The sequence below is a fragment of the Lissotriton vulgaris genome, chromosome 1_1 (genome assembly GCF_964263255.1).
Source record: "Lissotriton vulgaris chromosome 1_1, aLisVul1.2, whole genome shotgun sequence".
NCBI lineage: Eukaryota > Metazoa > Chordata > Amphibia > Caudata > Salamandridae > Lissotriton > Lissotriton vulgaris.
This window is the reverse complement of record NC_141685.1, coordinates 268,223,819-268,236,691: the sequence shown is the minus strand read 5'-3', so window position 1 is coordinate 268,236,691 and position 12,873 is coordinate 268,223,819. Positions and strand designations below refer to the sequence as shown.

At 47.5% G+C, this 12,873-nt stretch overlaps 1 protein-coding gene across 1 annotated transcript in view; it reads left to right on the top strand.

The window, feature by feature from the left end:
• The window catches only part of LOC147746889 (E3 ubiquitin-protein ligase HECTD3-like), a 523,212-nt gene that overhangs the window by 356,714 nt on the left and 153,625 nt on the right, over positions 1-12,873 (top strand). The window contains exons 12-13 of the mRNA XM_086952298.1: positions 369-433; positions 4,313-4,416. Coding sequence (XP_086808424.1) covers positions 369-433; positions 4,313-4,416 — 169 coding nt within the window. The remainder of the gene's footprint in view (positions 1-368; positions 434-4,312; positions 4,417-12,873) is intronic.

Below are 12,873 nucleotides of genomic sequence, written 5' to 3'. Positions count from 1 at the left end.
TGTAGATACCAAATTTAAAATTCAGATTATATCTAGTTGCCTATTTAGAGTATGGTGGCAAAGTACAGTAAGTGATGGTGGCAGGGAAAGTTACTTCTGCCACCCTAACGGACTACCCTTCACTACATTTAGAGATGACTGCCTGCCCAGTGGTGTATTCTAGACCTGGCATCTGAGTTTTAATGCATGAATGTGAAAGCCGATGTTGCTTCACTGTTACAGTTCTATGTGGTTTCATATCTGCATTGGGAGGGCTCAAGGTATTGTCTTTCAGAGAGGTCTGACCCTGCAGGAGAAATTGCACCATGCTGCTGTGCCTCTCAATATGACCTCCTCTTCAGTAAACTAACCTGCTCTTTCCATTCCAGGTGGCCGCCGAGCTACACCCAGTGGTGGGAGTGCAAGTTCACTGAAGAAGGCCTTGTTGACCGAGGTAATCACTACTTTAGCAGCATTATAAATTGCATTTTGCATGAGCAGCAGAGACTGTTATGTACAGCACAGAGGATCTGTGAACTGCAATTTACAACCTTGTTTTGCCAACTTTTAGTTACTGTGCGGAATATAACTTTTATGAACAATAGGCAATTGTGATCTTTCTGATTTATCGGGACACCTCTCACCCTATTTAGCCTATGAAGGCGTATTCCCTTTTCCCCAGTCAGCCTCTTTGTAATCAGGAGTTCCTGTAAATAAATGAAGAGAGTAGATGCTATTGCCACGTTCCTATCTCACCCTTGTCGCAGTACATGGCTCGTTATTGCACATGAACGATGACCATTTCCAGAGTTAGGAGAGCGCTCTGTTGACTGTGGCCCACTCCCCGCTGCCAACCGGCTCCGGCCTCCATCTGCAGCGCACCCCACCGCAGGGCTTGTCCTTGGGCACACGCCCTGTGACAATTGCTGGGCTTTATCCACAGCCTTTCATCAGGTTACTTCACCCGCTGTCCTTCCCCCAGCGTCTCCGAGAGGAGTCCTTCCTGTCCCCAGCATTCCGTAGGGGCCTTACTACCACCAACTCCCCTAGCAAGTATTACCCTTGCTGCCTTTATGTTTTCTCTGGGAGAGTTTCATAGCACAAACACAACCCATGTGGTCCTTTTTGCTGCTCCCCCTTGGGCTTCCTAATTTTCAGCCCTGATGATGATCCCACATTGTGTTACAGGATCGAAACATTGTTGACCTGTAACACTTACCCTATGTGTATTCCCTCATTTGAACTAAACAGGCCGTGTTCTCGTTTACCTGATACACACATTGTTCACTTTATTCACATGAGTATCACACTAAAGAGCGCACCAAGCATGTTTTTTGTCACTGAAACCCAATATTTATTATCTGTTGTATATGTTTGATTAAATGAGAAATGAAGTAACATGAGTCTTATATATTGGGGACTGCTGTTTGTGTAGATTGTGTGACAATCCCAGGTCCCTAGTGATGCTTGGGGGTTCCCCTTAATACATTCTCAGAGTTTGAGGATCATTTATTTTTTTATGTCTCTTTATTGAAACGTTTTAGTGTTCAAGTGTCACTAAAGGAAAGAGACTTACAACTTATAAAGCACGCCTATTGGCTTTGGGGTTGTAAAGCGATCAATTTTAATCCGATATTTGCATAATGATCATATTATATTTGCATAATTCAGTCTCCAGGGCAGCCCAGGAGAACTGTGAATCCAAACCCGATTAAATCCACGTACATCAAATCAAGTTGGATCGCTACCTGTCTGGATTAAATATTAATAAAGAAAAATTGCAAAAACATTTTCCATAAAATGAAGACAATTAAACAGCACGTGACACACAATGCTCAGTGTGTATTTCAAGCTAATCCCTGTAGCGAGTTACCACTCATACAGCTGTAACTATCACTACAATCCTACTCTACTCCCAAAACTGCAAATACTTCACCAGTCGATATATGTAATTACTATTATGCGTCATGAGTTACTGGTGTCCCTCCCTCCCCTCCACCAAGTACCTTGGCCCAATCATATGAAGGTATCTTACCCATGCTGGCCATGTGGTGGCTTTCATGTCACCATTCAGTCCTCCTTTGAAGAAAGGAAGACCGCATTTGGAGAAGCACCTCCATTTTAGCTTAAAGTCTGTAAGTGAGTTTTTCATAGGACACCAGGCAGAACATTTCAATGAGCCAATCATTATGAGCAGGATAAATGGCTGATCGCTACCTTCTGAGAACATACTTTTGGGCTACAGCGAGCACCATCGACAGAGTTGTACTTCCTTTAAAGATTTCGAGGCGATTTTTTTTATAACCAACTTTATTGAATGTTTTGCTGCAAACCGCAGCATAACACAGTATGATAGTGGATCAGTATAGAAGCACGGCATGGTGCAAATTCCCACGCGATTTTAGAGGCTACAGCTGACTTTTTACTTTGCGGAGGCTCTCATGTCTGTGGTGGGAGCTGCTTCAGAGAGGTAATAAACAGTGTGGAAGCCTAGTCATGCCATGATGGAACTGCAGACACTTATATTATTTCAGAGGACAGAGCCCAAATAGCTGTGAGTTAGGGAGACATTTCTAGACTTTTTGTCTCTCGTCCACCATAGTTAATATGTCGGATCCAGACAGAACAGACACCACCGGAAATGGTGGTAATGGGCCTTTGATGGTAGAACTGTCTGCAGCTTTGCGAACGGTCAACCATGTTCTCCTGACCTCTAAGTGAGGTGGAGAAACCAAGAGCAGCGTGACTTGTCAAGCTAGGCTCACAGGTAAAAATTCACATGGCCGCTTACTTAAAATGGGCACAGGTCACGGCAAGTAAATTGTGAGGTTTGCAAATTTCCAACCTTCCCTATCAACTGATTCAATCAGAGAAAGAAGTCCCTCTTCTAATTGGAGAGGTCATATACACTACATGTAAGTTTAATATCGCATCTCAAAGTGGACTCATATAAATAGTTACCATTTTTGTATTTCCACATTACCTCAGGGCATTGGGCACCCGGATGTATCTCAGTTGGATACAATTAAATGGGAGCAAGACTGAAATGTTTCTCCATGTCAATTAAACATGGCCTAGGAGTCAAGATGGATACAGAATTGTCCGAATTAGTTCAGCAAATTATCTCTAAGTCTTGTCTTGGTTTCTCCAGCTGATGACACCACTGTACACAACACATCCGTTAGCTTTCTCCCGAAAGCATTTGTGCTCTCTTGGCTGGCCTATTGTAATGCATCTGGAGCTGCCTTTCTAGCTTATCTAGAATTGGGCGAAAACGTACCCTAAGAGCAGAAGCTGTTTGTGTTCTGTTTCATTTAGTACCATTTCTTAGCACAGAATTACTCTTCTTGCGTAATAATGTATAATCGCGCGGTCGTTTTGCGTAACTTGCGCAACACTGAATTACGCGAGTTACGCTCACCTCTAAATTCTAGTCAGCTGGAGTTGCAAATCGACAAGCACTAATTCCTTGAAAATGTAGAAACCTGTATATTCAAGCGATGCTCATATTGAAGTCATTAGATCTTGTAATTTGGCTGCATGGAGCCATGCCCAAGCCCTAGCTACATCCTCTGGCCTGTTGATGGCCGGCTCATCTGGCTTCTTGAGGGAGCGAGAAGGGTGGGTTGTTCGGACATGCATATCATAATGGCCATTGGCTGCCTTCCGTACTTCTGATGAGACCCCTACTCTGACAGATGTGTACAAAATTACAGATGACTGATATACAAAAAATGGTACTGTCATAATATGTGTAGTGTAATGAGAATGCATGTAGAACACAGGTCTGTTATTACATTTAGGGAATGTGAGTTTAAGGGCGGTCCTCTGTATTTTCACAACGTGCAGTAGTAACATAAGCCACGTTCAACAAAGTCTTGTTGACAAAACCTGGAAACCGATCTGGAAATTGTGCATCAAACTAACTGTTTCAATCCATCGGCCTTGCAAATGGTTTGATTGCAGCACTGGCCCGGTGCAGCAGGTGGGGACAAGATAAGGCATTGCACAGGGTTCACTGGTCTTTTCATCCTGTTAATAACTGTACTGAAGGCCTAGTTAACCGAATACGTCCTCGAGTGAACCAGCCTGCTCTCTGTGGCTGGCCTCCTGTGTCAGGGTGTGAGGGGGCGATGCCCTGGAACCCTGACTGAAGAGTGCTCAGGTATGTGGGGGAAGTGATTAGTGGGAACTGAGAAAACGAATCCCAGATCACAGTCCATGTGCAGTTTTGATGTTGTCCTTTAAAGATGCACCTTTGTAAGGTGTGCGGGTTGCAGAGTGAGGGTGATGACGATGATGTGACTCTCTGCTTTACTTCTCTCTCTCACAGGTGGTGGATTCCGGGACTGCTTGACAGACATCTCCGGAGAGCTGTGTCCCAGCTCAGCCGACAGCTCATTACCTCTGCCCTTTTTTGTGCGCACATCCAACCAGGTGCCTGGCTCTTTACCCTTTCTAATGAAACCTAACGATTGATGCAACTTACAGCACTGTACGTACAGGCACGATTTATTGAGGTGCTGCCCTCCAGTTGTGCAGTGGCATGTCGCACTCTGAGTACTTTAGAGCGCAAGTTACAGGCGGAGAAGTAGCCTTGGTCTCAGTACAGTCCTTACGAGTGGTCATATAACGTGGGTCCTGGTAGACACCTGTTATTTGCGAACATTAGTCTGTTTCATGGACAGGGTGAAAAAGGATGAGGGTTGTGTTATTTTGGATTATTTTGGATTCTTCAGTGGGTTTTCCCTTTTCTGGCCGGCCAGAAGTGGACGCTCAGTGTGGCCTCCGCCCTGATTTGGTAGCTGAGTTATGTCTGGTATGGCATGCATGCAATGCATACATTCAGCCGCTCAGATCCTGGACAATGGTGGGATTACATCATTCAATACCATTATGGTTTAGATGGTTCGCCTATATTAGGAGGAAAAATTCAGCTTTGATGGTACCATTTATCCTTTCAGTTGTTCAGCTGCTGCGAGTATGATGAAGTTAGATTGAGGACAGACTCCAAAGCATCTCTGACCAGTTCTGATTTCAGGAGGGGATTAGGTACTAATCTTCTTGTTGTATTGAGGATGATCCATTCTTGGTCCATTGACTACTAGGGTCATATTTATCATACAGTTGTGTTGCTCTTGCGCCACACAAGGGGCGCTATGGTGACATAACTACAAAGTAAGATAAAGGCACTTTGCTTGGCCCTGCATGCCTTGATGAATCTAGAGTAGCGCAGCGCAAATCCCTGCATTGCACTACTATGCCACAGGCAGGCATTCCATGGGTGGATGCGTGGGTGTTCCCACGCATCCACCAATGGATTTTAGTGCATTCCCAGATTTATTGGTAGACCTGGGAATGGGTCAAAATGCTACACCTCTCCAGGTGAGGCACAATGAAGAATAATATCTTCATTTCTTCTCATTTTTCCTCTTTCTATGTGTGCTGTATTCCCACCGCGCTTACCTGCACAGCCCGCGCCTGACAGCACATATACAAAGAGGAAACTTCCTCAGAGGATTGTTTTTGTGGAGTAAAGTGTTCCTTGCTGTACAAAAACAATCCTACTTACCACACAGACACCCTTGCACCATGCTGGCTTGATATATTCCTGCCTTCTAGTCCTAAAGTCAGGTTGGCAGTCATGGGGGTAACCGCTGTCGGCCGCCCTCTCTGATTCGCCCCCGTGGCGAAGGACTCCCCATCGGTTGTATCTTTGTCAGCCTCTTTTTGAACGTCCAATGCTGACCATTGGTTACCCCCATACCAGGCAGGGCCACCTTGGATCTCCGATACCAATCTCTCCATTTCTGTCTTGGCTTGTGTTTTTGTTGGCATATTCACAGGTCTAGACCGCCGCCCTTCGCATTCCAGCTACTTGCCATTGTTCTCTAGTCGGCCTTGCGCCAGGTGCCCATTTGCATAAAGCCAGTCTAAAGCTTCCGCTGCCATCCCAAAGAAATGGGAGCCCTGTTAGACAGTGCCCTCTTTTTGCATGGTTGCCCCACTTTTTGCTGAACTGCTGATGTGCTTTGACTGAGTGTGCCCTGGGTTCCTGCCAAACAGGTGCCCAGGGCCTATGTTCTTTCCCTAAACTGCATTGAAAAAAAGCTCCAATTAGCACTGTTTGGCCACAGGTCAGTCCCTTGTAAATGGTACCACAGATACCAAGGGCACTGTGGCCAGGGAAGTCCTCTAAGGGCTGCAGCACTTTTTATGCCACCTTTTTAGAGGCTCTGTACCTTTTCACACACACACTGCCTTTGCAGGCTGCGTGTTTTGGTGCAGAACAAAATGAAGAGTCGACATGGCACACATCCCTGTGTGCCATGCCTACAACCCACTGCCCTGGCATAGGTCAGCCACCCCTCTAGCTGGGTGCACTATACTAGTGGTGGGGTATAGGTGCATGAGCCCTGTACACCTACAGTGTCTAAGTAAATTCTTAGACATTGTAAGTGCAGTAAGCATGGGCGGGAAATCCGTTCCGCTCGCGGATTTTGCGGATTTTTGGTAAATTCGCAATCCGCAAACTCTTGCGAATTTAGCGAAAATCCGCAAATTCGCACACAGCAGATTTTTTTGCTTGGTGATACAATATTGCGGCGTGCGGCGTTCACTTACTGTCATTCAGCGTTTGCCGAGTTGTTTTTCTAGATATTTCGCGAGTGCTGCGCCATTTTGGATCTTGCTGCGGGATCCCGCGGGAGTTTGACGACGCATCGCGAGAGTTCGCAATTGTGAACATGTAGATGCGGCGGGCAGCAACAATCTCGCACTCGCGAAATTACAAAATTTGCAATTCTGCACAAGAAATCCACCAGCAAGCAGCATAAACCTTCTGAAAATGATGATTTTTATCAGAATAACTCCTCAGGTTGACATTTGCCTGCACTTTTTTTTGCAAGGAGTCCATTTTGGGGGGGTGGGAGGAAGGAAGTGCCCCACAGAAAAACAAGTTTTGCAAAACTGAAAGCACTCAGCAGGTGCAAAAGTTCAAACTCATCATTAGTAACCATTCCCTGTAGTGCTTCCTGAGGGGACCCTCCATAGTTCAGTTGCCTACTTGCAACTATTCTATGACCCTGCTCTGACCCTCACAGCAGGCTCATAGAATAGTTACAAGTAGGCCACAAAGGTCCTGGGAAAAAAAATTGCACTGCAACAGAAAGCAAATTACAGATAAGGAAGCAGGTGCCAGACAGGAAGTTTAAATTCAGTGACACATTAATCAACCCCAAAGTAATTCATGTCAGTTGAAGCAGGGCAGGTGTGCTTGCTTCCCCCCCCCCCCCATAATCTACAGTGATGAACCAGAAATTAATTCATGTCAGTTGAAGCAGGGCAGGTGTGCTTGCTTTCCTCCCCCCCCCCCCCTCCCCCCCATAATCTAAAGTGATGAATCAGAGGGTGGCAGTGATGTACCAGAGGGTGGCATGGGTGAACCAGAGGGTGGCAGTGGTGAAAAAGAGGGTGCTGTGAACCTGTGATGATGAACCAGACGTAGAAACAACAAAGTTGCGACCGTTGCGAGCCGACAAGTAAGTTCGCAATTGCGAACTGGTACAAAACCCTCGCGAACTGGCAGAAACCCTTGCAAACACAAAAAAAAATTCGCAAATTTGCGAGAGTTCGCGGATTTTGCGGATTGCGAATTTGCAAATACGCAAATTCGCAAACGCCAGATTCGCAAAATTTGCCCATGCTTAAAGTGCAGTAATGCCATAAAGAGCATATGGTGCTGGGAGTTTTTCAATACGAACTCCACAGTACCATAATGACTTTACTGAAAACTGGGAAGTTTGGTATCATACTTCTCAGCACGTTAAACCCACACTGATGCCAGTGTGGGATTTAATGAAAAATGCACACAAAAGACATCTTAGAGATGCCCCCTGAAAACCAAACTAACAATAGTGTACAGGCTGAGTGCCTGCCCGCCAGCTGCCACCACCAGACATGTTTCTGGAACCCCCGGTTGATAGCCTGCTGCTCTCTGGGGTCTGAAACAATGCACATCCTGGGACAAGGTGCCAAGCCTCCTCCGCCAGGATGGGCAGGGTCCAGGAAGGGGAAGCTTCAAAGGCGTGCTGCCCTTATGAGTTTCCCCAGGCACTTTTGGTGCTTCCAGCAACTGGCCCCCACCGGTTCTGACCCCCACTTTGGGCAGGAGAATCGGCAGGAAAGCCAAATGAGGAAGTGAGGTGTGCCCACCTTTGCCAAGCCCACCCCTCAGGTGGGGGAGGCGAGGTGAAGCACAACTCTCAGTCCTCGTCATCTTGCAGATGGGGGACCAAGTCAACCAGAGTGAGGCATATGCTCGCCTCCCACTGGAGTGTGGCATAATAGGGGTGTACCCACCCCAAGGAAGGGTCCCAGATTTTACCTACCTGTAACACCCCTAAATTTAGTATTTAGGGGCAGCCCCGAACCTTGCCTCCTCAGACAAGAACCGACCAAGAAGAAAAGAAGAAGAAAGACCGAAGAGCCGTGCCGAAGCTAAGAAGAGGAGGATGCCCACTGACTTGACACCTGCCCTACTGGCCTCTCCCCACCTCGAACTCCCAGTGTGTCCTACAGCCAGCAACCTCAAGAAACCAAAGGACCTGCCCTGCCTTCCACAGAAAAGACTCCGTCTCCCGTGAGAACCGGATTTGCTCACCCACAAACTCTGGCTCTGGCCAAATCCACGAGTCTGCACCACTCTGCACCCAACAGCCCGATTCCGAGTGACACCACAAGGAGGTCTTACCGGTGATCCTTGCCTGAGATCTTGTGATCTCTGACCTACCTCGAATCTCCCAGCGAAGTCTGCAGCCTCTTTCTGGGGGATCAACCCGATCGCGACCGGAGCTGGTAAGGAAACCTGACGCCTAAAGACACCCCTGTACCCGAATTCCCATGGCCTTTGGTTGCCCAACTGACCGTGTCCCAGCATCCCCAGGCATCCCAACTTACTTCTCCAACTAGTGGTCACTTCCAGAAGATCTTCGTCCCGGAGCCTGCAGTCTTTGTTGAAACCGGAGAATCCCCATTGAAATCAACAGGGCACCAGATGCAAAAACAGCACCCTGCACCCAGCCGCCCCTGTGCAGCTGCGGGTGTACTTTGGGTGCTAACTCAGATCCCCCTTTACCCTGAGCCTAACACCAGGAGCTTTTCTTCCACAACCGTGTGGCCTGCCCGTGAACAGCCACCAACTAGAGGCCCCTTATCCCCCATTGGACAACATTGGGCCTCAGCACTCTGCACCTAGCTGCCCTAGTGCTGTTGAAGGTGTTCTGAGAGTGCATCCTCGACCCAGGGGGAACCCTGGTTCTAAGCCCAGAATACCCACTCCCACAAATACCTACTTATCTGTAAACCGATAACTCTATTTTCCTCCATAGGAATGTATTGACTGCTTTTTCCTAGATAAAACTTTGTGTGGAGTTGGTTTGTGTGGAACATTGACAAAACTGCACATATATTAAAAGTGATTTACTTACCTTTTGTCTAAGAGATGTCTCATTGTGATATCTAGACATATCACACTGATTAGCAAAAGTAGTCTGAAAAGTAATCCAATAAGTAGCATGTAGAGTAATTTACAAAGTATCTGAAAAGTAATTTCAAAACAGTAACTTACTGCATTTGAACCTGCATTCCATTGTAAACAGTGCATAAGATATTGCAAAGCATTTATTTCACGTGTCTGCACCAGGCTTGGCTTGGTTCTAGAAATAAAATAACGTAATAATATTTTTATATAAACATAATTGGTCTGAGTTCAGTCTTTGAGTTTGTGACATCATTTGCTAATTAATTGTGTACAGCAAATGCGTAACACTACCCTCTTAAGAAGCATTACTGCTCACCCACACTACCACAAATAGAGGGTAAGGTGCTATCTACTTTTACCTCTGCCTACCTTTGGGGTTCCACTGGACTCTGTGCACTATACCTCATTTTGGTAAAGTATGTACAGAGCCAGCTTCCTTTAAGCCCTCCATATCTCATTAATCAGGGGCTTGTATAGTGCGGCTACTCACCCATGAGGGTCATAAGGCGTGGGTGGCTGCTGGTCCTTCTGGGTGTAGGATCATTCCAAGAGCCTGGTCTTGAGGTCCTTTGTGATTCTGTCAGCTATGCGGATTGCTTGAGGTGGAGGGGCAGGGTGTTCCAGGTCTTGGCGGCGAGGTAGGAGAAGGATCTTCCGCATGTTTTGGTCGTCTGGATCCTGGGGACGGAGGCTATGGCGAGTTGGGTGTAACAGAGTTGTCTGGCGGGTACGTGGAATGCAGGATGGTGGTTCAGGTTTGCTGGTCCTTCTTTGTGGAGAATTTTGTAGGCATGTGTGAGAAGCTGGGAAGTGACTCTCTTGTTCACTTGTGTGATGTGGCTGCGGTGGGGGATGTCAAGGACCAGTTTTGATGCAGGGTTTTGGGCGTTCTGTAGTTCTGTAGTAGGGGATCTCTGTGTATAGTCAAATTCTAGTGAATAGTCCCGCCCATGTGCGTGGACCCCGGAGCAATCAAAAATAATCTCTTAAAGTGTCGAAAAAATGCAGAACTGCACAGACACTGAAGAGAGAATTTAAAGACATATATTGCAGCCTATAAACAGACTACACTGTCCAGTACTTCAACTAGAAATTCCACCAAAAATCCACAAAACAGCAAAGCCTGTCCAGATTTCCCTTGCCTTCAGCAAAAACCCCTCTGGAATGATAGAGAGGAAGACATGGACAGACAAGCCCCATAGGCTGCCATTATGTGGCTCAGAACAGGATACTGTGCCTTTAAGAGAACTTTCCAGACTTCACAGTATCCCAGAATGCCCTGCAGGCCCCTCTTACTTTCAGTTCTTTTTTCCGGCTCCTGCTAGCAGGACCCTGGAGCATTGAGCTCTCCCTTTTTGGGACTTATTTGGTGTTTTTTCACTAATTTTCACAGCTTTAGTACTTTATTGTGCTGTGGGGCTTTTCTTCTTGGTTTCTCACTCTGTTTTTGTCGAATATGCCTGCATTATTCGACAAATGCCTGGAGTGCTCCAGGAAAAAGGCCAGGTCGGACCACCATGAGGTGTGTATCCTCTGCCTTCCAGCTTCTCATGTTCCAGAGGAGTGTGTTATCTGCCAAGGCTTCTCTGGAAGGACCCTGAGGGAAAGGAAGAAGATCAGACTTCAGGGTCTCGAAGAAAGAAGACTGAAGGCACAAGGTGGGTCTGAAGGGGATTCTTCTGCCCATGCTGAGGCCCCTGGGGGGCTCCCCAGGAGTCGACATAGATCCTCCACCAGATCAAGGCGTCGCCATAGGAGGCGGGGATCTAGGTCCCGCACGGACTCTTACAGGACCCATTCCTACTCGCCGACCTTATCGGACTCTCCTGAGACCAGGATCTCTCCAGTGGACGACATTACTACATTCCAGGAAGTTCTCCTGAGGGGAGCTGCAAAGCTAGGTATCACGGTGACGGCTCCAACACCTACGACGTCCGTGATATTCGAGACGCTTCACAAGAAGCACTTGTCTCGCCCTCTTCTGCCTCTGGTACCTGGATTGAAGGAACCTGCGGAGGAGCTGTTCCTCACGCCAGCGGTGGTGAAGGCCGCTCCGTCCCGGCTTCTAAAGAAGTACAGGGCCCCGAATTCGGACCCTGCCTTTCTGAGAGTGGATACGGTACCGGATTCAGTGATTGTGACGGCGGCCAGGAAATTGCATTCTACCTCCCCGTCATCCACAGTGCCGCCAGATAAAGAGAGTCGATGGATCGACTCGGCGGGTAGGAAAGCGTGTGGGACCGCTTCCGCAGCCATGAAGGCTGCCAGCAATACAGCTCTGCTGGGCCGTTACGACCGGGCACTGTGGGACTCCCTACAACAGTTCGTAGAACTGCTACCGAGAGACAAGAGGGAGGACTTCCAGGAGATCCTCAAGGAAGGGATGCTGGTATCAAACCAGGTGATCAGTGCAGCGGCGGACGCCTCCCTGTTGGCCGCACATGGTTACTGCCATGGAATCAATCAGCGGCGGCATGCCTGGCTACGGCTCACGTCACTCAGACAGTGTAAGTCCTGCTCCCATTGGATCCTTCAGACCAGCCAATAAGTCTATCCATTGATCAGTAATGGTTTTCCCGAGCATGCTGACCCGACGGTGCCCCTCCCTCAACATGAACAGTGCCCAAGAGAAGTCCCATCACAGCAACTAGCCATTTGTGCATTAAAAACTGACCCACTGGAAGGCCAGTCTGCTCTGACAGTATAGAACGGGACTAAAGCGTGATCCGGAAACAGGTCAATCAAAGAGCCCATTCCCAAGGATTCCTAAACTGCCATGCCCTCCCTGCTGGCTGCTGTGCAAAAGTCAGGTAGAGTGCTCAGCAGGATCTCTGGTGCATACGGCAGTGTACTACTCACAAGAGGGAGCTCAGGGGATAGAGAACAGATCCACCCCCTCTCACTATATCATATAAAACTTGGGACCTGTTCATACAGTGAATATACCCCTCCTAATCCAAACCAGCTACTAATGTTATGTACGGCAGTGTGCCAGATGTGTACCTCAATGCCCTACGGCAACAGTCTTAGGCTACGTGGAGTAGACTGCTGGAATGAGCAGGAAGCAATGATTGCATGAGAAAAAATTCCGGCACCTTGTAATGTGTCTCCCCGAGTATTATGGGCAAGATCTCTACCAGATTAAGCCCCGCTAGCCAATGGACAGACCACTGTTGTTTGCCGCTAGGTAGTACTGTTCAAAAATACACTGAAAATTGTTAGTCAACAGCAAAAGGGTGCTCAGCAGATTTCGGAGAATATTGTACAAAAGAATCCTATTATAATGGTGCTACTAGAGGAGAGGATGTGGCTACAAAACACACCCAAATATGACCCACCTAGGCGGATCTCAA